This window comes from Astyanax mexicanus, chromosome 5 (genome assembly GCF_023375975.1).
Source record: "Astyanax mexicanus isolate ESR-SI-001 chromosome 5, AstMex3_surface, whole genome shotgun sequence".
NCBI lineage: Eukaryota > Metazoa > Chordata > Actinopteri > Characiformes > Acestrorhamphidae > Astyanax > Astyanax mexicanus.
The window spans coordinates 13,651,238-13,675,077 of record NC_064412.1 but is presented as its reverse complement, the minus strand read 5'-3'; the positions used below and the strand labels follow the sequence as shown (position 1 = coordinate 13,675,077).

Sequence of the window (23,840 nt, the reverse complement as noted above, 5' to 3'; positions counted from 1 at the left end):
TGTTTACATAAAAACTCATAAAAAACTATATGTATATATAAATTCATAACTAAACAGGTAAAAAAAAAAAAAAAAAAAAAAAAAAAAAACATTCTTAACTTTCAGTGGAAGTCAAATGTAAAACGTTAGTAGGGGTGGGCGATATGACCCTAAAATAATATCACAATATTATTTAAACACTGAATTAAAAAAAAAAACACTACTGCAACAACTGACATTAAACTTACATGTTATTATCGGACACAATATTATATGGCGCACCCCTAACTGAGAATACAAGAATTTTATCGTTATCATTTGTAACAGAAGTCAATGATCCAGAACGTCATGATACTAATAATGCACTCCAAATATCTCTATATATCCAGGATTAAGATAAAATAAATGTTACTGGACAGATATAACCAGTCTCTAGTAAATAAATAATGGGAAATGAGAACAATGTGATTTTTTTTTCTTGCTAACAACAGTAAAAAAATAGTTGTACCCTGATGTGATAATTAGGGGTGGGTGATTTTGCATGATATTTCAGGGTATAATATCGTTCACAATATTCAGAAATATTATTTGAAAATATAATTGCGTACGATACGAAATGGCACACCTCTAATTGTCAGTTATTTAAGTAATTTAAAGGATTTCTATTGGTCTATCAGTTACTATAAAATATTCTTACAGTGTAAAGATCAGATTCACATTGTCAAAAAGTGAAACACTTCAAAACATGTTTACAAGGATGATACATAAATAAGCAGCTGTAAAAGCAGTCTTAATCATTTAGCGTAAGGTTTGCGTAGCTCTTTCTGGATGATGGGCCAACCGCAGAGAATAGAAACACTACAGGAAAAGCTCTGTTGGGCTTCTGGGGATGGAGGAATTAGTGGAAGGTAATTGCATTAGTTGGATTTTAAGAGAGAATTAAAGTGTAGTCTCTAGGTAACTATGTTAACTGAGACAAGATGGACTGTTCTATTCAGTTCAAATCAGATTTATTTGTATAGCGCTTTTCACAATGGATGCAGTCAAAAATCAGCTGTACGGGGGAAAAAAAGTCTGTTTTTAGACAGTCAGTGGTGAGAGTGGCAAGAGAAACAAGTGCATCAAATCAAGAGCAAGAAACCTCGAAATAAAGCAAGACTTAAAAAGCAAATCCAGCCCTTATTATGCATATGTTGTTCTGTGAGATATTGCGATATTACAAAATATAGACATTCACTAGATTTTCCCATTGAATAATCAAACATTTCATAATGTTGTTAATAATACTGCATGTGTAAAAATATATATATATATAGTGAAGATTAGATAGATATACTCTGATAGGCATGTGAATGAAAATGAAAGCACTGCAGATATTATTTTGTGTCTAGCAGAAATATGTATGTATATGTTAAAAAATAATAATAATAATCCTGCGATATGACTATTGTGTATGAGCACATAGCAGAGGCAGTGCTGAAATGTTCATTTAAATTCGTCAAAGTAATAGTAAACTATAACTATTGAAAGAGCATGTCATGCATTATTTAGAGAGATTAAGAATGATTTTGTCACTCATATTGTTGCTGGAACTAAAATGTTGTTGGTGCCAAATAAAACAGTTTCTTAGGCCTCTGTATTAAACCTTCTACTTAATGTGTTCCACCAATGTAAAAAAAAATAAATAAAAAAAAAACCTTTATCAGACCATTCAAAAGCATGGCCTTTACTAAAGAAACACATTTTGTCAGTTACCTATACCTGGTACATACAGTACTGTGCTGTGTGAGCTTTGGAACATAAACACACTGTATAAAATCCTTTATCTGTGCTGGATTCTGGACAAGGATTAAGCCTAGTGTAAGACTACCTTTTCCTTTCAGTGGAGAATTGCCATTATAATTCGATGTAATCCAAGGAAAAGCTCCATTGAAGTGCAGGAAACTTGCTTTATATACCATAAAATCCAACCTCAAAATTCAAAGAAACATTAATGAAGTAGACTGGCCAGTTTGCCAAGTGAATAAGCTAGTTTTCGTTGCTGACAGATAAAATAGTCCTTATGCGCTCCTATGCGGTTCATTTTTCTCTTGCTTTAGCTTGTATTCATTTTAAAATGTCTAGTTGTGTCTCTGGTATGAATGAATGCCATGTGATTCGGTTTTTGTGGAAACAAGTGCTCAGGTGTTTCTATTTAGCCCTGCTTTAGAACACTTGATTAGAGGTCTCTGAAGAAAGACAGGGTTTGGCTCTTGCTCATGAATTCATACATGCAAATATATCACTTCTGATTGGCTAACAGCACTGCAGCAGAGAATGCCTTGCTGCCTTTCCCCCACAGTCAATTTTACAACTCTAAAACTCAAAGAACAGAATGTTTTCAGAGATACAGCTTAAGTTAAAGATATATCAGTACTACTATGTAGGATTACTAGGTAAAGTTAACCCCTAAACTTCGCTTAACATCAGACTTGAGACAAGGAGCCCCGCATCCAAGAAATAAACCCCCCTACCCACCCTCCCTGGGCCATTGATAACGTGTTTTTATTTGTTTTTAGCTAAACTAAGGCTACTAAACTCTTACCTCAGACTTGGAGATTCGGTGCTTCGGCAGTTTCACCACGGTGAAGCCCCAGAATCCGCTCTATATCATAAAATCTGACCTGAACAGCACCTGCTTTGACCGGTGTTCTGTCGAGTTGAGATGCCTAGTCAAACCGTGCTTCCCTAGTGTAAACCTAGAGTTATCTTCTCAAGATATTTAACGCTAACTAGCTCTGTAAACAGAGCTGTTAGCTCCACCTTAGCTATAGCCCCTAACTAATGCTGTAACCCGGGTTCAGCTCCGCCTGTGGGCGGTCCTGAGCCGAGGTTGGTGCTCACTGGTTGATGTAAACACCCTAACGTCTCTCTGATCAACTCGTATTTCTGAGGATTTTTTTTTTCTTAGCTACTGCAGACAAGAGAGGCTGAGAAACAGTTTTATATGCAGAATACATATACAACTCAGAAAGACCAGTAGTATTTTACAAAGAACAAGAATAAGTGGATTTTAGCGGAATGAGACCTTTAAATCACGTCTTACTAAAACAGTACAATTGTATTTATTCTAATATTAGCTTGTCACTTGCACGCAGGCATTTTTTTAAAATATAATTACCTCACTTCCTGCGTGCAGTGTGCTGTGTATATAGACACACACCCAGACACACACTCACAGTACTTAATTTTGTCGGAGGGTTTGATTTATTAAAGTAAGTGAGTGAGAGAGAGAGAGTTTTCTCTGTGTGAATCAGAAGCGTGACTCCGTCCTCTGTCGCTGTATTATGTCATAATCTTGCCGCTCTTTAATCTGTATGGGGATGTTGTTGCTGTGGCAGCGGCGCGGTAGCGGAATGTAGGGACGCGGGTCGACGTGGGAGCCGTTGCCGTGGCCACCTGTGGTGGGGACAGAGGCAGGGGAGTTAATAACCCACTATGAGAGGAGGAGACGCCCTAGGGCATGATGGGAAGGTTGGGCGTTTTTCATTAATCACAGAGATGCTGATACACACACGCAGCTTCCCAGCTAATTAACCCTCCAGTGAGACTACACACCATGAAACAGAAGGTCCAGTCCAGCTCTGTGTGCGTGTGTCTGTGTGTGTGTTCGCCCTGAGGTACTGTACAAGCTTAGCTGTGCTTCCCTCAGTGTCCTGTCCTGCTCCTCCGTCACTGCTGAAATGGGTTTTCATTAGAGCGGTTGGGGGCTTTAGGCTACGTCCACAGCTCTTACAGCGCTGTCTTATCCATCCATTCTCATCCATATCTCCCTCCTTCCCTTCCTCTCTCTCGCTCTTTTGCGCGCACTCTCTCTCTCTTTTTCTCGCTCTTTTCAGCAACAGGATAGAGGAGCATTTACTTGTGCAAAGTGAATGTCAGGCTGAGATTAGAATTGGAATTAAAATGCAAATGTTTTCTCTCTCCTTCTCTCTCTCTCTCTCTCTCTCCTTCTCTCTCTCTCTCTCGCTCTCTCTCTCTCTCGCTCTGTAGGATTGTGTGTCGCCTGACGGATGCTACAGGCTACCGTGTGCAGGAGGCCCAGGTGGAGGTGTGCGTGAGAGATTGTCAGCCGGAGTACAGAGCCATTTCTCCCAAAGCTTTCACCTTTGTGGTAAGTATGCTATAGTACTAACAGTGCTAAAGGTTGCATTTATTATATTATTATTTAATTATTTCTTAGATTGTACAAAAATGTGGGGTATAGATTAATTTTACAAGTCTAACTCTGGAATTGTATCTAATAATGGAAAGATTTGGGGTCATTTCTGTGGACACTGGCACAGAAAAAGTGTAGGTCATAAGCACAACCCATATTCCCAACTAGCAGAATCTGGAGATGTACTGCTCTTCAGTATCAACAACACCACTGTGTTCTCCTGCCCTCACAGTTGCATTTTACTGCTGTGTGGTGTTTATATAAAAAAAGAACAAATGCCTTACTGCTGTACATTGGAAACCATGGCCCTGTGTCTTTTAAGATGTTTTTTTTTGCTCCTTTTCATCTTCCGTTCATAGCCTTCCAAACTGATGTATTTAAATGATCTCTGTTCTTACTGGCTGATGTCACAAAAAACAATGCATTTACATACTACATATCCAAGAATAGTTAGATATTAGTGATATAACATCACACACAAGTTATATTATGGTTTACATCATAACCGATTTAGATATACAGTATGCAGTAACTTTCTGTTTTATCTACTCTTTGTAGTTAAGTTTCTATATACAGGCAGTACAGACTGAAAAGTGAACAGTATGTTTTGAAACAGAGAAAAGTGTTCAAACAAGGGAAGAAACTGTTTTTGTGACATTGGCCTTTTTTTTTTTTTTTTTACAAAGGACTGAAATGGGCTGGATTTAAAGTAATTGGCTTTTTACAAGCAGCAATGATGTTGAAAAATGTGTGAAGCTTCAATATAGCCTAGGGGACTTTCTTTTTTTTTTTTTTTTTTGAGGCATTTAAGGTAATATATTTAGTAAGTTTAATTTAAACTTGTGTATTGTGTTTAAAAATGTGTCTCTCCAATAATCTGTATTTTTTAATGTTTATAGTCTCCATACTTCACACGTGTGGTGCCTTCGCATGGGCCAGTCTCTGGCGGGACGAGGATCACCATACACGGCATCCACCTGAATGCCGGCAGCGCGGTGTCCGTCAAAATCGGCCTCAACCCCTGCCACTTCGAGAGGTACCCGTGCCCTTCGTCCCTTAATTATCATCATCATCATCAATATTTCTACTTTTTTATTTTTTTTTTGCCTCTTATCTTCCATCTTCAGCACATTCAGCAGCATCGCTAGTGGATGTTCCTCCAGGTCACAGTGCAGTCTGGAGCGCTATCGGAACATCTCGAAATGAATTAAAGTATGCCCAGAAAAGGAGCAATTATCCATCCAGCGTGGTGTGTGTGTGAGCGCGCAGTGGTGTTAACCTCTCAACATCTGCCCACTCTGGCGTCTCGATGAGGAAGAGGGAGCTTAGTTAACACTTCTCGTAAGAGCGCCCTGGGATTTTTCCTCTGATGGAGAAGAGTGTGAGGGAGGAAATGAACTGATGCCGTTTTATCCTCCGCTTCTCCTAAAAAATCCAAATTTCCAGCATCTGCCGTTTAATCTATGTTAGGTGATTTAGCCCTGGCTTAAACCTATTTCTCATGGTGGAACGACACCCACACACACTCTCTCTCTCTCTCCCTATCTGCATCCACACACTCTGTCTGACACATGTAAGGAGTGGCGGACGTGGAGGAGGGTTTCAAAGCGCATGGAGGGTGGATTGATTTGGGCCTGCCAAGTGGCTGAGTGTGTGTGTTTTTTTTCTGTGTGTGTGTGTGTGTGTATGAATGTGTGTTTGAGAGTGTGTGTGAGTGTGCGTGTGTGTGTGTGTGTGTGTGTGAGAGAGAGAGAGTAGAGCGGTTTTGTCTTGGTATCTGGGCCTGCAAAAAGCCAGGAGCCCTTCGCCTACACCTCCACTTTATGCCTCACTGAGGCAAATGTGCTGGGTTTTATGAATAAGCTGAGTGTGTGTTAGTGTGTGTTTGTGTATACATAGGTGTGTGTGTGTGTGAAAAGGGGGCTTTTGTTTAAGCAGTCATTCATTGGCTTATCTACTTTCTGCAACATCTTTGTCTTATTTCACATCCTAGCTCTCCTTTTACTCTTTCCTGCATCTTTTCATTTCTCAACTTGTTTCTCTGCACTCTCTCTTTTTTCTCATTCTCTCTTTCTTCTCACCTTTCTTTCTTACATTCTCTAATTCCTTTTTTTCCTCTCTCTTCTTCTTCTTTCCATCTGCCTCTGTCTCTATCCTCTATTTGTGCTTTCTTTTCTTGTCCTGTATCCCTCTCTTCTTTCTTTCTTCTTTTTCTAGTTCTCCTCTTTATCTACCTTTCCTCATGTTCTGTTCCCCTTTTTTTCTTTCTCACTTTCTCCTCATTCCCATTTTGTCCTCTTAACTTATTCTTTCTCTCATCATATCTGCTCTCTTTCTCTCTCTCATTGTCTCCTACCTCTTTCTTGCTCTCACTCCTCTTTTTTTTTGCTTTTTCTCTTCTTTCTTTCATACTTCATGTTTTCTTCTCACATTTCTTTCTTACATTCTCTTGATCGCTTTTTTAAGCTTTCTCTTTCTCTCATCCTTCTTTCCATCTCCCTCTGTCTCTATCCTCTATTTGAGCTTTCTCTTCTTGTCTTGTATCCCTCTCTCCTTTCTTTCTCCTCTTTCTAGTTGTCTCCTCTTTATCTACCTTTCCTCATGTTTTGTTCCATCTTACTCTCTCCTCACTCCTATTTTTCTTCTCTTTACCTATTCTTTCTTTAAGCTTTTCTGCTCTTTTCTTGCTCTCACTCCTCTTTTTTGTTTTCTCTTCTTTCTCTCTTTCATGCCTTCTTCTCTTGTTCTCTCTCTCTATCACATGCTCACTTTTCTCTCTCTTTCTCTCATTTCTTGTGTTCTCTCTCACTTTCACACATTTCTGGCTTGTGGCTTCTCATTTTCTCTCCCTCTAGGCTCTCCTGCAAACTCTTTTCTTTATCACTCTTCTTTCTCATTCTTATTTCCTGCATTCTCTATTTTTATTCCTCTCTCTCTCTCTTTGTCTCTCTGCTTCTATTCTCTATCCTCTTTTTTCCATCCCATTTCATTCTTCCCTCTTTCTCATTTTAATCTGCACTCTCCTGCTCGCATCTTTTCTTGCTGTTGCTCTTTCTCGCTTGCTATTCTCAACCTCTGTTTCTCGCGTTCTCTCTCTCTCTCTCTCTCTCTCTGTCTCTCTCCATTGCTTTCTCTCGCTCCTCTTCTTTTTTGCATTCTCTTTCTCTCTGCCCCCCCCCCCCCTCCTCTCTCTGCGCTTGTGACAACAACCTTGTCAAAATATGTACAGAACTCTGCGGGTTTCTCGGCTGCGTGTTGTGAAAATGGTTGCCTGGGCAACACAGTGAGAGTGCATCGGTATAAGAATTGTGTGTGCACACAGACACACACTCTCGTGCACTCAGACACACACTCCCTTTCTTTTTAACCAAATGAAGGAGAAGAGCAAAGTGTCGGGCTTTTGTTTTATTCGTCACTTGTTACACGCATTAGAGACGTTGCCCTCAATGTGCTGTAGTGCTGCATGGAGACAGATAGAGCACACACACACACACACCAATTTATCACACAGTTAGAAGTCCTCTTAACTAAGATGTAGTTTGAATCATGCCTTTGTGTGTGCTGGTTGTCGTCCTCCAGGCGCAGTGCCAGGGAGATTGTGTGCATGACTCCGGCGGGGCTGAGCACCGGGAGCATTCCTGTGATGGTGGACATTAACGCAGCGGAGCTCCGGAACCCTGAAGTGAAGTTCAACTACACCAGCGACCCCACCATCACCAGGATCGAGCCTGACTGGAGCATTGCCAGGTGCACACACACACACACACACACACACACACACACAGAGAACACTGGTTCCAAAATACACTTTATAGACAAAAGTATTGGGACACCTGTACATTCATTATTTTTCTAAAATCAAGTGTTGTAGTAATAAGTGGAGTATCTGTCTCTAGTTTTCGAAACATTGATGTGAGAGTTTTTATTGCATTTAGTGAAACAGTAACAGTGTTAGTGAGATCAGGAAGATGGATGATCACCATCCCATCTCATCATCCCCTGATCCACCACTCATGTTAGGATAATGAGCTCTTCAAGCAAATAATCAAATATCAGCTTTTTGGAATACACTTCCAATACATTTTTACTCTTTAAAAAAAACTAAAATGTAATGTATTTCAACTTGTACTCAGTGACAACGATAAATACATTCAGTTTTAAACATTTTAAAAGTGTTGTTTCAAATAAATAAAGGTTCTCCTGTAATCCCCCAAAATCACAGCCCTTAGAACATCAAACTGACCTACCTGATCAGGCTGATTTGCCCCCTGATCTGATTCTCTTAATGCTGAGGATCTGTGAAATATCTGCTGAATAATACTAATAGTTTATGTAATGACTTTAATGATAACTGATAACGTTTTGTATCAGTATATCAGTTTTTTTTTTGTTTTTTTTTTGTTTTTTTTTACATTTCAAAAACTAAAATGTGCTGTATTTAGACTTACAATATTCAAGACAAAAACTAAGTTTTCCCGAAAGGTAAAAGTAGTTGATTTATAGGTCAAACATTCTGGAAAAAAAGGAAAGATTTAAATATGGAGCCACGAATGTAATTGGATGTTCCAGGGTCCCGTATTAAGCCTAGATAGTTACAGGACCCCTAAATGAGGGTGCTGATAGTTGCTGGTGCTAAATGCTAACATTGGCAGTATATGCTCATTAAAAAACCTGGCACCCACACAAGGCAGGCTGTTTAAAATGCAGTGTTTATATGGGAATAATGATATGCACAGCAACTTACATTTTACATAACTTGGTGAGTTTTTAATACAGCATAAATAAACAGTGCAGGAGGAACATGAGCTGTGTGTTCATAATAATATTAAAGGGCCCATATTACAGAAAACTAAAATGTCCGTTTACCATACCATACCATTCTCTCCTGAGTCCATGCACGCATGTAAGGGAATCATGTTGTAAAATCAGCTCATTCTGAATTCACTTTTCTTATGCATTTACACTAGAGGCATGATACTGCTCTTGTTTTCACATGCAAAATAGTGCAAAGTAAGTGCAGCAAATTTAGTAAATCATAAATACATTCAGTTTTGAACAATTTACATAGATACTGTTATCTTAAATAAATAAAGGTCTCCTGTTGTCCCTTAAAATAAGAGTCTTTTAATGCTAAATGTCAGCCCATGAGCCCTATCCAATTTATGTGTTTGTATAAACAATAGTCACACAATTTGAGTAAAATGTGCAGATGAATAATACAGATAGTTTATGTAATGATTTTACTGATTGATTGATTGATTTATTTAGTTTAGTAGTGACTTTTTAGCAAGATATATAATGTTTAATATCTAATAATCCAGTCTGATAATCTATTATAATATGTTTTAATGCTAAAGTGTAAAATAGTTCCACACTCTTTAACTAATCTCTTTAGTTTACGTTCTGAGAACTCTCCTCAGTGCTGCCAGCTGTGGTTAAAGCAAAGACATGGAACTGGATTGGGATTAAAAATTGGTTAATAATTAATCTTTTAAAATATCAGCACTGAAACAAATTAGGAAACCCCTAGAGAATATACACTGTGCTAAACACAAGAACTACACTCATCAACTAAATTGGTATGTTCTTTATGTTTTGGTTTTTGTCTGAATGACCAGCTTTTCAATAACTTTGACCAATAAAGACCATCTTACACCTTCTAACGCCAGCTTTAAAAAATGTACAATACATATGGAACTCATTACGTCCTTAAATGTTGGGTAATATTATTTGAATAATAGCTATTATGTTAAAGCTATTATTAATAGCTATTTTTTTTTAGTATTTTAGAGTACACTGGAATAGCATTACCACAGAAGTGCAGATGTGTATGTAGAGTGAGTAGCTTATGCTGTCGGGGAGTCAGGGATAATGTGTATTGCTGCTTCACAGTCCTGTAGAACGCTCACACCCTGGAGACACACTCTTTTTTTGTGTGTGTTCACCCTGTAGTGTGTGTGTGTGTGTGTGTATAGTGTGTATATATATATATATATATATATATATATGTGTGTGTTTGAGAAAGCGAGTGAAGCCGGACAGCTGTGTCTCCAGGGATCACACCAACATCAGAGCCGACAGACGAAAATGGCCGACGGTGGGACCGTGATCCGCAACAGTGGCACACGAGCAACCCGAAAATGAGAGCAGGCTTTCAAAACCCAGACAGAGAGAGAGAGAGAAAGAGAGAGAGAGGTAGTTGGTAGTGAAGAGAAGTGAAGGTGTGAAGTAGAGAACGAGCAAGAGGGAGAAAATGTATTAGCCCAAGGGGAATGACCTCTCTCAGCCCTCATATTTGTTGCCTTGATCCCATTGGAGCGTTGTTTGATTGACAGCGAAGCAATGAGTTTACTCCACTTGTCTCTGGGAACAACTCACTTTTCTTGCTGACCTAAACATCTGTAAATATCACACCAGTTTCTGCTGGAACGTATCGGCCCCAGAGGCGAGGCTGACCTCTATTTAGGCCCAACCATTGTCCCCTGGTGTGTACCACTGTGTTATGTAGGTTAACGCGTCGCTAATTACATTACTTATCAGTGATGGACCACACTGGGGCCTCGCCCACGTTAGACTCTGGAATATATTGTACATTTTGCTCACCAGAGAGTACGCGGGACGGAATAATCCTTTACAAAGGTCTATATTTACACATGTAATTACCTAACTGGAGGTGTGTGTGTGTGTGCTTGTGTGTGTGTGTGCGCGCGAGTGTGTAAGGTTAAGTAATTGTTAAATCACTGCTTAATCACAGCTAATATGTAACCAGAGGCTAATTAACTCATTAAGACATTTCATATTGCCCACTATGGTGACTCACATAGGTTAGTGTCTTATTCAGATGTACAGCGGGCAGCATATTATCAGGACATTATCTGGGGTTTATGTTGAAATATGAGTAGTCTGGCCAATTGAACAGTAATATATAGCTGCATCTGTCCTTAATCCCCCGGATCCCATGTTTTTGAATGCAGGTGTGCAGTATTGAATCTTCTCTGACAACTAATGTACACTGAATTAGATTTCATTTGTTTTTATTGATATGTTTTGTAAGAGAGATTTCACACACAACAGCTACTGAATCTCAAATGTGTATCGTGCTGTAGCTGATGCTGTATCATCCACAGTTAAAAACAAAAACAGTGGCAGACATGTATCAGATGAGGTATGTCCAGCCTTGTATTCAACCACAGCTAGCATGACAACACTATTGGGTCTAAAAGTTTTGTGAGAAAAAATAGAACAGTGACAGAAATAACCTCTTCTGAGTTAGCAATACTTAGCTTCTTGTGTACTAAATTACTCTTTCCTAGCTACTGATGCACTGAATTAATCTTCTGTAGCTACTTGTGTACTGAATTTGCCATCCTCTGATATTTCTAATGTTTTTTTGTCCTTTATAAACTATATATATATATATATATATATATATATATATATATATATATATATATATATATATATATATATATATATATATTGACTTAGTCTACACAAGCTTATTATCAACTGAATAATTTCACTAGTTGTTGGTGTACTGAATTGGTCTTCATTGGCTACTGATGTACTGAATTGGTGTTCACCAGTTACTGATGTATGGAATAAGCCTTCTCTAGAGACTGTTGTACTAAATGGGGACTTTCTATAAACTGATGTGCTAAATTATCCCTTTCTAGAAACTAGTGTGCTAAATTAACTCTCACTAACTATTAATGTACTGAACCACCAGCTTTTTATCTTGCAATATGTCTTTGTTAGCAGTTGTTGACGGCTTATGTCTTTGACACTAAATTCTCATTTGGATTATTGTTATAAAAATACATTTTATATTAATTCAAATGTCTGGGTTCAGGAGGCTTTATGGGAATGATGGTGAAGTATATTAAAAGATTCATGAAAAACACTCTCTGATTCTCTGATGCACTCTTGACATTTAAAGCTAGGGTGCTTCTTTAATGAGAGAGAAGAGGGAAATGAGTGGCTGGAAAAAAATATATATATATGTATATATACATATAGTATATACATAAATGCAGTTATAGAGTGTTTTTGTTGTTTATTAAAATGTATCTTCTTTTTTTTTTTTCTTCTTCTTCTTCAAGTGGTGGCACTCCACTGACTGTTATTGGTACCAACCTTGACACTGTGAAAGAGCCCAAGATGAGAGCAAAGTATGGAGAAATCAAGTCTGTCAATGTAAGTGTTTTTTACACAAACACACCTGTACACACACACGCACAAACAGCAGTACCCAAGTGCCTACAGTTTTATTCCCTTCTGCACATTCAAAATATCATACCGCCCCATAGAAACAGATACACGGGGGGCTATTGAATTGCCCTCTCAGTAACCCCGCCTCAGGCTTGTTTGCACGTGTGTGTTTCTGAAGGTGTTTGTGCTTGTGTTTGCGTGCATGTGTATAACGCCGAATCTCCTTTTAGCAGTTTAACCTTTAAAATGTCAGCCGCTGAAGGAAAATCAGGCCTAAGAGGGAGGTGATGGTGGCCTCCTGCTGAGCCCCCACCACGCTGGAGGAACATTTCCGCTCACTGACCTATATACCTGAACACCACTCTCCTTCACCACCCACTCCTCTCCTCCTCCCCCTCCCCCTCCCCCCACCCCCTGCTGGCCCCCGCCACCTTACCCCCAGACAGCGCCCACACGTTTACGCAATCACAGACAGTTTTCATCAAACTTAACATTTTCTCCCCATTGTTCTCCTTCCTCTCTCTGCCAGAACTGTACAGTGGTCAATAACACCGTGATGGTGTGCCTGGCACCCTCTGTGGCTGGCACAGACACTGAGAGGAGCTTATCTGAGGTGGGCAGCAGTCCAGATGAGATAGGCTTCGTTATGGACAATGTGCTCACACTGCTAGTGGTCAATGAGAGCTTCACCTACTATCCTGACCCTGTGTTCGAACCCCTCGCCCCCACCATGCTGGAGCTGAAACCAGGATCCCCACTCATACTCAAGGTAAGAGGATGTGAATGTGTGGATTTTGTTTGTCTAACTTAACAATTAAAAATAATGCGTAAAGAAGAAAGTGACCAGTATTAAGTGTGACATTTCAGGTTTCAGTTGTTGCAATGGTTTCAGCTACTGTTTTTAGCTGGGAGACATGCTTTGTTAAATTTTTATTAGTTTCATTTTATGGTAGGCCCTCAGTTCAGACCATAAATATCAAAACTTAAAGTAAAACCAAATTCGATATATGTTTTTAATCCAATTTGTGTAAAAGTGCCTTTTTTAACCAGCATGCCAGGTTAGATCAGATTGCAAATAGTGTACATTTCAGTGTACATTAAACTTGTACACAATATTAATGTACTACAGTTGTAACCATGACTAGATGAAGTTTTTATACTTTATATGAACAGGATCAGTGATTATTTCTCATCTAGATGATGCCAATTGTGTTTACATTGTAGTCCTTTAAACTCAGCTGAGAACAAATTGAGCTAAGCTAGTCAACCACTGTAACCAGATTGCTTACTATCTTAGACCTTTTAAAAACTAGCTGTCATCTTGTTTTAACAGGTATGTTTTGTGGTTTTATTAGATAATAAACATCTTTAATTTGTCCTCTGAAGATTCAAAAGTTCCTGGGGGTTCCTCCATAGTTGTGTGTGTGGACATTGTGTAGACATTGTGTAGCATTGCCAGATACCACATAAACCAGACTTATTACCCTCAACTTCCTCTGCTTGTTAGCTGCATTAGCTCCATGTCTCCAGACACAAAAGTATGGACACCAGCTTTTAGAGTAAGAGAGAAATTGAGTGAGAGAATGAATATTTCTTTCTCCAAACTATTCATTTAAGTGCTAATGGGTAATGCTTTCGTCTTGTACTTTAGTGTCCACGCTAACAGGGCTTGCGTCATCTCTTTAGCATGTCCCTCACGCCACTTCAGCGCTGTCCTTTCCAGAACGGCGTCGGCGCGATAACCACACCCACACATTAAGCACCCAAACCAACATTCTTATCAGCGCTGGGCGATCCATTAGGAGAGTGTTTCTGAAGATAGCACTAGATCTGAAGAGCCAAAGAGCTTGATGGCTTTCTGAATCTGCCTTTCTGAATCTAGCTTTGCAACCTGTCTTCCGCAGCAGCCGATAGCATCTGAAAGACTGTTTACTCCCCAACATCCATTTCTCTCCCCTTTAGAGCAGACGCCGCTTTAACTCATCTCCTCTGCCGATATAGACTTTATTTCCCCCCGTCTCTCTCCTCTCTGCTTGAACTTCAAAGCCCTGCTTTAAAAAGCCGTTGTGGTAGTTTTAATGGAAAAATGTTTCTTTTTCCCCCACAGCCAATTCCAGAGTAAATACCATAGCAAGAAGCACTGTGACTTCCATAACCAACTTTCTCTAGTTAAATCAAGCTCGGTAATGAAACCTTTTTTTGATTACCGCGTTTCTGCCGGGCGACGGTTCCCCCCTCTCACCCCACACAGAAAATAAGAGCAGCAAATCAACCCAATTCCATTAAATAATTGCAGATAAATTAGATGTGCATCAGATTTTCCGTGCAATTAATTTTTCTCCACTTCGTGCAAGGCCTCCTGGGTAAAACACGAGGTGTGTATGTGTGTGTGTGCGTGCGTGCGTGCGTGTGTGTATGTAAGTAAGTGAATGTGTGTGCGCCTGTGTGTGTGTGCATGTGTCGCTATTCCTGGCTTTTATTTACACGTTTAATTGGATCCCCTCTGGTGGTAAATATCTCTCCATGCACTGCCATGCAAACCTTTCTGGTAAATTCCGCCCCCAGGCCTGTCTTCCCATAAGCCCCCTGGGGAGGAGAGGATATTGGATATTGGCAAGCTGACTGTATATATGCTAGTGAGGGAGAAAGAGAGAAAGAATGCACTTGTATTGTGTAGAGCTGCACTCTTTCACTGACTGCATGCGCAGGCTCTGTGTAGTCCATAGTGTTGTGTTTTGTGTGGAATAGTGGGAACATTTGTATGTCATGTTACCTGAAGCAGTGTGTAGTAATGCTGTGGCCAGTGAAGACCGGTGAGCTACACAACTGCTTTAGTTACAGTGAAGGTCAGACATTGGAAATTTTGGAGACTGAGAGCTGATTTAATGTATATTTGCTGTATTTTTGCAATGTAAGATGCAATTGAAATCCTTTATTTTTCCCAAGAATCTACAGTGCGTCTTATAATCCAGTGCGCCTTATGTATGAATTTTATTAGTCAGGTTGTAAGGAGCAGTAGAGCTACTCCGCTGAAGTACAGCATTATACAGGAGTTGTCAGTAAATTTTCTCCAGCTCTAAGGCTGGAGCAGCATTACCAATAGCCGCTTTCATCATTCAGAGGTGAGTATATTGGACTACAGTCTGTGTGTTTACCATGTTAAAACAAGCTACCTGGGACAAACCACTAGCTGATCTTGCCCTAGCTTACCAGAACACTCATAGTTTCTCAGTCTAGCACTGTCGGGCGGCATTTACTAGCACTAAGCGCTGCTAACCGCGCTGTTGAAAATATTGGAAATCACTGATATTAGAATGAATACAACTTACATAACAAAAAAATCTCCAGATCTCTCTCATAGGAGTGCATTATTATTTATAGTCGTCTTTATATCAGCAGCTGGTTTGGTAATTCAGTGTTTAATGATAGTAAATCAGGTGAGGTGTTGTAGGAATTGAACTTATCCACTGAGTTGCTGGCTGGAGCAGGGCAGAAGAAATCTGGAGGCGAACATGTTTGCGCTTGTGTTAAACATGGTTACGATCCAAGTGTGGTTTGGATGATCTGTTTGTTGTATTCTGACCACAATTGTATTCTGTTTTCTGACTGTATGCGGTGAAGTCAAACCCCAATGTTATAAGATTTTACACTAGATGTAACTGTATGCATTTGTTTCCAGAAGTACTGTTCCCATAACCCTAAAATAACATGAATAACATTTTGATTAAAAGATTAACATCGTGTAGTGTCCATATCCATGTTTAGTATACAATTTTTATATTTAGTTTGGAATGGTATTGTAATTTTTTTTTTATTGTTAGATGAGCATCCGAAATATAAAATACTGCACTGTATGTTCGTTTTTGTTATTCTGATGTGTAGAAAGTAGAAAACAAATTTGGTACAGTATAAGATATTTGTGATATCTGTTCTCTAACCTGTATATTGTTGTCTGTGTTCCAGGGAAGGAACCTGATTCCTCCGGCTGCCGGCAACACCAGGCTGAACTACACCGTCCTGATAGGAGACGAGCCGTGTGTGCTGACTGTGTCCGAAACTCAGCTGCTCTGTGAATGGCCCAACCTGACCGGCCAGCACAAAGTCACTGTGAGTTTACCGCTCACCTTAAATCTCTCTAACGCTTCCTCAAGCCATTCAGATTCCCAGGACTCCCAGGAGTCCAGACTGACTGGAAATGATCAGCTGCAGATCTCATATCAGTGAATAAAGTGTCATCATAAGCCCTGCCAGTGCTCGCACCAGAAACACAGCCCGGCTGCCGTACATGTTACTTTTCCATACCGCCGTATCAGCATGCCCTCGCTTTAGAATATCGTCTTTTGTTCAGAGGCTGGAAGAATGATGTATTGAAATGTGTTCTTTGCTCAAATGCAAGCTGTTATTTCAGCTGTGATAAGAGGCGCATTTCTGCACTCTCGCCTGTGCGTCGTGAATTTCGCATAAAGCTCTGCTCTCAACAGTCCATAAATCAAGGCGATACTGTGTGCCATCCAGATCCAGTTTGATGCCATCCGGCTGAAGTACAAAAGCACTGTTTATATGAGTTGTAATCACTCACAGAATTCATAACTGAATACGATGCAAGACGCTGCAAATATACACAGCCTTGAAATCTTGTTAATGTGCTTTTAATATGATTTTTCCACTTTTCAGATTATTAAGGCGTTCAGCATACATAATAAAAGAGTAATAACGTAATAACAAAATGCTAGCAAAACGAATACGTTGGCCTCAGATTAATATGAGACACTTATGAGGAGAGTGCTTTTCCTCAGGGCTCTCAATTTTAAGGTAAAGTGGAAGCAGTACTTTTAGAGGTAGGATGCTACACAGTAATTGCACACTTGCTTGTGTAACTTTTATTATGACTTACTCTATATTTGTTGTCGCTGTCATACCAAAAGCATGCAGTTAAGTGAATTCTGTGATCCAATTACATTAAGCCAGGTATAAACTCCCTCTCAGTGCCTCACACTGGAAATATGGGATCATATCTTAAGCAGTTTAGTAGATGATATGTGTCTATTAACTCCTATTGACTTGTTGAGAGAAATACCCATGTTTTATCCATTTGTTTCATTTATTTTTAAATAAATGCATTTCAATGCATACTGTACACGTTATTGTTTAAAAAAGAGTGTAGCCTCTTCAGGACTGTGGGACGGTTATCCCAGGGGTGCTGATTTGATAATTATACAATAGAAGACATTCATTTATCCATTTATTAATTCGTTTCATGATAGCTGGACCAATAGAAAAGACATCCATTAAAATTTAAAAAGGTTTTTTTCTTTCTCCTGTAAATTAGCAATTTTGGAAATACAGTTTTTGACGTGCATTGTTAATAGCGTTTTATTGATTCCACTCTGTTTAATGTATTGCTCGAAGCCTGTGCATATTGAATTTAAATTTGAGGGTGCATTCTGAACAATAGAACTAAAGGCACTGTATTGTTACACTCCTGCACATCTGTCTCTATATGTGGCAGTTTATTGGAAATATTATTGAGCTCGACTGCGTCTAATGCAGCTCTGTTATGTGCTATTGGTTCAAAAAAATCACTAACTCTGGTTCGTAAACGAGGAATCAGGCTTGCAAAGCATTGTGTAGGTATTTTGCTTTCATCCCATGTTTTTCTCCATCCTTCTTTTCTGATATTGACTTTTTTATTCGGTGTAATATCTCCTCTCATCCCTTCACTTCTGTTATTTTGCGGCGCACCTATTCATCTTCTCCCCTCTTTCAATTTTTTTCATGCAGTCTGACATGATGATTTTTAATGGCTGGAGCGCCGTGTGTCTGTAGGGATTTGTGCGAGGTTGATTTTATTTACAGCCTATAATGATTAGTGGACTAGCAGACAGGCTGATCTATTTTTACAGTATATTCCATCCTAAAGCTGGTGAGTTTTTTTTTCCCTCTTCCAGACACGGTCTTTATACATTAATTTTCCTCATATGCCAGGGGTATTAAAATAGCATGCTGCTATTTTTCCCAAGCCGTCTGCTCTCCTTATGTGAGGAAAAAAACCCTGAGGAGAAAACGAGAGATAGAAGGGGGGAAATAAATAGGGAGCGAGGGGGAGAAGGGGGGAACAAGAAAGAAAGAGAGACCCTCTGAGACCTGAAGGCCCAGATGTTTGTCCTCGACCTATATATTCTGACCTATATATGGCGGGTGAGGGACTTGAACAGCTAGCATGCTTTTATTTTTTTCTGTGTTTTTTTTCCTCTTCATCCTTTCGCCTGACTTGGCTCATCTGCTGCGTTCCGCCTTTTTCTTTCATTCACACAGCTTAAATTGTGTGTAAGAATTCCCTTAGCACTGGTTGACTCTCTTTAACCTCTGGCATATACCTGAATACCTGATCCAACACCAGCTGGCTTTGTTATAGACACTGTGTTGTGTTAAAACTGGTATTTTGCATTTGATCCGCGTTTATGCGTGACCTCCATTGTTGTGATCTCATTTTGTGTGGGTTAGGGGTGGGAATTACATTAATTTCAAATATTTGAATCATAAGACTTGATTATTTCTCTTGAGTCAGTCACGACTCATTCAGTGTTTCAGAAGCACAGGAGTAAACTAGAGAATGTAGCAACATCAGCTAGCGGCTTTAGCACAGTGGCTAAATGCTGTCTATAAGCTACTGCTGCAGTAATTTCTTCACTACATATAACTAAGCTAAATATACAAATAAACACCTCTGCTTGCTTAAATTTCACACAACCATGGGAAAAAAATAATTCAGCAACATGAAAATGTTCTAGTGATGGGCTCCTGGGTGGTTCATCTGTTTGAAGATGCCACAGCCATCTGTGACTTTGAGTGCAAAAAGGGGGAGGGAAAGATGGCCCTGATCTCCTTGCATCACTTAGTGTGATGATAAGCACTGCCGTCATCTGGTAGATGATATTACAAACCTGGCAATTAGTGTTCTCCTCCAAGCACATTGAGCATTTCATTGATTTTTCATTAGTGGCAGTAGGCAATGATAATGCAGTAGCGTTTCAAGTGGCCACAGACACATAATGTATGAAATGAGAATTATTCTAAATTATAATGAAAATGTAAGGAACCACAAACATGAAGAAATATTTGTATACTAATGTGTATTATTCAGTCTAGGCTGTTGTTAGGCTTACATTTCGTTTTATTAATATACTTTAAATTGAAAAAATATTTAATTATTAATAATTAATAATTGACTGAGGGGTTGCCATATTGAAGATACAAAGTGTTTGCTTGAAAATCACAGTAAATAATACTGAGGCTTACACAGGCACTGTTTATTTCACATCAGTTAACATCTTTTAGGGGTAAATGTAACATTTAGGCAAATTAGGGTGACCAAATAAAATCCTATAAGATCATGAGTTTATTCATGTAAAACACCTCAAGTGGGCATCGGCCTTTATCATATAAATAAATATCCAGAAATTATTGTGTGTACAGCTCTGAAAAAAAAAAAAACCTAGAGAACACTTCAATTTCTGAATTAGTTTCTCTGATTTTGCTGTTTATAGGTATATATTTAAGTAAAATGTACATTGTTGTTTTTATTCTATGAACTACAGACAACATTTCTAACCAAATTTCAAATACAAATATTCTCATTTAGAGCATTTATTTGCAGAAAATGAGAAATGGCTGAAATAAAAAAAAGATGCAGAGCTTTCAGACCTCAAATAATGCAAAGAAAAGAAGTTCATATTCATAAAGTTTTAAGAGTTCAGAAATCAATATTTGATTAAATATCTTTTTTAAATCACATTTTTTTTATGGAATAAGTTTTTAATCACAGTTTTCATGCATCTTGGCATGTTCTTCTCCTCCTCCAGTCTTACACACTGCTTTTGGGTAACTTTATGCCACTCCTTGTGCACAATTGTAGCAGTTTAGCTTGGTTTGGGTTTGATGGTTTGTGATCATCCATCTTCCTCTTGATTATATTCCAGAGGTTACCAATTTGGTCAAATCTTGGAATCTAGGATGACCCTCCGGTGTGGGCATCTGTTGTCTATAGCCCTGTGATGATGTATTAGAGGTAGACTGGAAGTGTCTAGCTAGTGGTGAGGAATTAAAAATGAAAAAGTTAAAAGAAAGGAAAAAGTAAGAATTGTTTGTTTGCACGTTTGTGAACAGCACATCACTAATCACTCTACGATTCACCTCTTCTCAAATAGTGACGGCATTGTTGAAAAGCGCGAGTTCTGTGCCTAATGTAGTCTGACTGTACGTAATAGCCTTCTGCGGTTGGAGCCGTTTAATTGATGTGCTCAGTGTGGAGGTGTGAGGTTTTAGTGGGTTTAATGGGAAAAGCTTTAGTCTGCATGTTCCTGGTAATTACAGCTGTTAACAGCCACTTACTACAGAAAGCTCAACAGAGACATTAAGTGAAAACACTGACAATAGGGGAGGTGCCACACTTAACACATGTTGGCGAAAGTGTGTACATGTGTGGTTATGTAGTATGTAGTGGGGATTGTGTGTTTACTGTGTGTGTGTGTGTGTTTGTGGGTACAGGTGCGAGTTGGAGGATTTGAGTATTCCCCCGGAACGCTTCAGATCTACTCGGACAGTCTGTTGACGCTGCCTGCAATAATCGGAATCGGGGGTGGAGGAGGCCTCCTGCTGCTCGTCATCATTATCGTGCTCATCGCTTACAAGCGCAAGTCCCGCGACGCTGACCGCACGCTCAAACGCCTGCAGCTGCAGATGGACAACCTGGAGTCCAGGGTGGCTCTGGAATGCAAGGAAGGTACGACATCCTTTTCGTTCTGTTTCATTTGCTGTCTGTACTTTGTGTGTTTGTTCTATTTACCATCTTTTTATTTAAAAAAAGGGGTAACACTTTATAATAACTTTCATTAATATACCATTAAGTAATGATTAATAGCTGTTATTTACATTTTAATCAACTAAAAAGTTGTTTACACATTTGTAAATACTAATGAATGCATCGGCAACATGAACTGCAGATGATAAAAATTGTCAGATTTTTTTTTTTTATTAACTAGCGATTTATTAATGTTCAAATTCTGATGAGCTAATGATTTGTTAACATTTTTAATATGAATATTCATGCTGATAAGTGTCACGTATGAGCATTTGTTAATATTCAAATTCTGATAAACTAATGCTTTGTTCACATCTACTGATCATTAGTTAAAAATATGTACATGAAAGTTGTTAGAAAGTGTTAGCAAAAAAGGTCCTTCAAATAGTTCTTATTTGGTTAAAATCTTGGGTACCACTTTAAAATAAGACTACCTTTATAAAGGGTTTATAAATGGTTTACAATTAGTTTATTAATGGTTACTAATTAGGTTGTAAATGCCTTAAAAATCATTAATAATCAGTTATAACACATACGTAGGAAGGGCAACAGTGACTTGTTGGTTGCCAAATAGTGAACCCACAGCCATCTATATTGTTGTTATTTCTACGTATGTGTTATAACTGATTATTAATTATGTTTAAGGCATTTACAACCTATTTAGTAACCATTAATAAACTAATTGTAAACCATTTATAAAGCCTTTATAAAGATAGTCTTATTTTAAAGTGGTACCAAATCTGGTTCCATGAAGAACCATGTTTGTATGAAAACGAGTGTGTAAAAAATCCTGAATTGTTTTGTTTAGGATCAAAGGCAGAAATGCGATCCTCAGTGGGCCAATCGTAGTCGCTGCAGTCTGTCTCATCACAACACATAGTTACATTTCTGAAGTAGTTGCACGTATGTTTATATGCTTATGGTACACATTAGCTATGGTATGGATTTGATGCACAAGCCTTTACATCCCTGCTGGAGTTACAGGTGCAGCAGAACTACTGGTAAATTACAGTAGTGTAACTTTTCTGCAAAAAATTGGGATGTGGTTCTTCATTGGCATCAGTACTCTCTCTGCTGGAATACCAACTCATGGTTCTGGTCCTCCAGACCACAGTGCTGCTGGGTAAAATCCCCCCTCTCTCAAGCTCCTCCGTCTGCGGTCAAAAGGGCGTGAGACTAGGTAGCCATTATCTGTGTGTGTTTCTGCCCTGAGGTGATGCCCTCGTCCATCTCCCAGCATTGAGATTAACCAGACACACAGACGGAAAGGGAGTGAGGGAGAGAGGGATGGGAGAAGGAGGAGAGGACAAATGAGATGGATAGAGGAGAGAGAGAACATGAGGTCAGCAGATAACAGAGGGATTGACCTCCAGAGAATGAGGGAAACGAATGCGAGGAAACAAGAGAATCTACTTTTTCCATCCTTTTGCTCTCTCAAAGTCTTTCTCTCTCTCTCTCTCCTTCTTCCATTCTCTATCCTACTCTCTCTCTCTCTCTCTCTCTCTCTCTCCTTCTCTCCCTCTCTTCTCTGGGGCCAGCTGAGTGTTTGGGCAGTGGAACTGTGAGTTTAGTAGGACTGCTGACTCGTTCTTTTGGGGCTTCTTGCGGTTTGTTTTCTTTTCTTTTCTTTTTTTTTTTTTTTGCTGTTTTTCTCTGTTTTCTGATTGTTAAGCTGCTTTCCCAGTTTCTTAATAAATAGTTCCAGACCCATCTAAAAGTTTTGGGCTGAAATCACATATTCAGCTTCATTCCGCTGTTCCACTGTTCACTCGTCTGTTAGCAGCAGAAGAACATGAAGGAGTTAGACGTTATTTATACAGGTGAGCCTCCCAGAGACACGACAGCTGGCCTTGAGACAAAACAAGCAATAAAACATCTCTCTCTCTCTCTTTCACAATTTTTTCTTCCTTACCTACTCTCTCCACTTCTCTCTCCTCCATCTTTTCCTCTCTTTCTCCCATAATTCATTATTTGCCTCTCTATCTACCCTGCTCTTAACCTTTCTCCACCCCTTTTCCTTCCCCTCTTATGTTGCTTGTCCCCCAATTCCTCAATTCCTAACATTCCCCCTCTCTCTCCCTCTCACACACTTTCTCTTTTTCTCTCTCATCTCCCACTCGGTCCCTCTCTCTTTCTCTCTCTCCTATACTTACTCTTCACTTTCTCCCCACTATTATGCTCTCTGTCTCTCATTATGTTTCCGTCTCTTTCTGCTTTCCTCCCTCCCAACGTTTCTCCTCCTTTTCCCTCCCCCTCCCTCTCACACACACTCATCCTCTTTCTCCATCTCCCTCACTCTGTTCCTTCCTCTTTTCTTCCCCCTCTCACTCCTGCTCTTGCTGCTCCCTTCCTCCCTTCTCTTCTCCTTCCATTTCTCCTTTTTTCTCCTCACTCTCTCGTATTCTTACTTTTCCCATCCTCTTCTCTCTCTCTGTGCCCCACACTTATCCTCCCTCTCTCCCTCACTCTTATTCTGCTCCTCTCTCTTACTGCCAATTCTTCCTTTCCTCTTTCTTTCTCTCTCTCCACTCCCCCCACCCCCCCACCCCCTCTCCTTCATTAAGTTGCTAGTGGAGTTTCAGACCTGTCGAT

General features: G+C 39.4%; 1 protein-coding gene across 2 annotated transcripts in view; it reads left to right on the top strand.

Annotated features, from left to right (window-relative positions):
* plxna1b (plexin A1b) overlaps positions 1 to 23,840 on the top strand; it is a 253,907-nt gene that overhangs the window by 201,844 nt on the left and 28,223 nt on the right. For both annotated transcript variants that reach the window (XR_007439320.1, XM_022675699.2), the window contains exons 14-20: positions 4,012 to 4,132; positions 5,077 to 5,213; positions 7,757 to 7,924; positions 12,280 to 12,373; positions 12,918 to 13,157; positions 16,352 to 16,495; positions 20,936 to 21,170. Coding sequence is in view for 1 of the 2 variants with exons in the window: in XM_022675699.2 (XP_022531420.2) it covers positions 4,012 to 4,132; positions 5,077 to 5,213; positions 7,757 to 7,924; positions 12,280 to 12,373; positions 12,918 to 13,157; positions 16,352 to 16,495; positions 20,936 to 21,170 (1,139 nt within the window). In the remaining variant the exon portion in view is untranslated. The remainder of the gene's footprint in view (positions 1 to 4,011; positions 4,133 to 5,076; positions 5,214 to 7,756; positions 7,925 to 12,279; positions 12,374 to 12,917; positions 13,158 to 16,351; positions 16,496 to 20,935; positions 21,171 to 23,840) is intronic.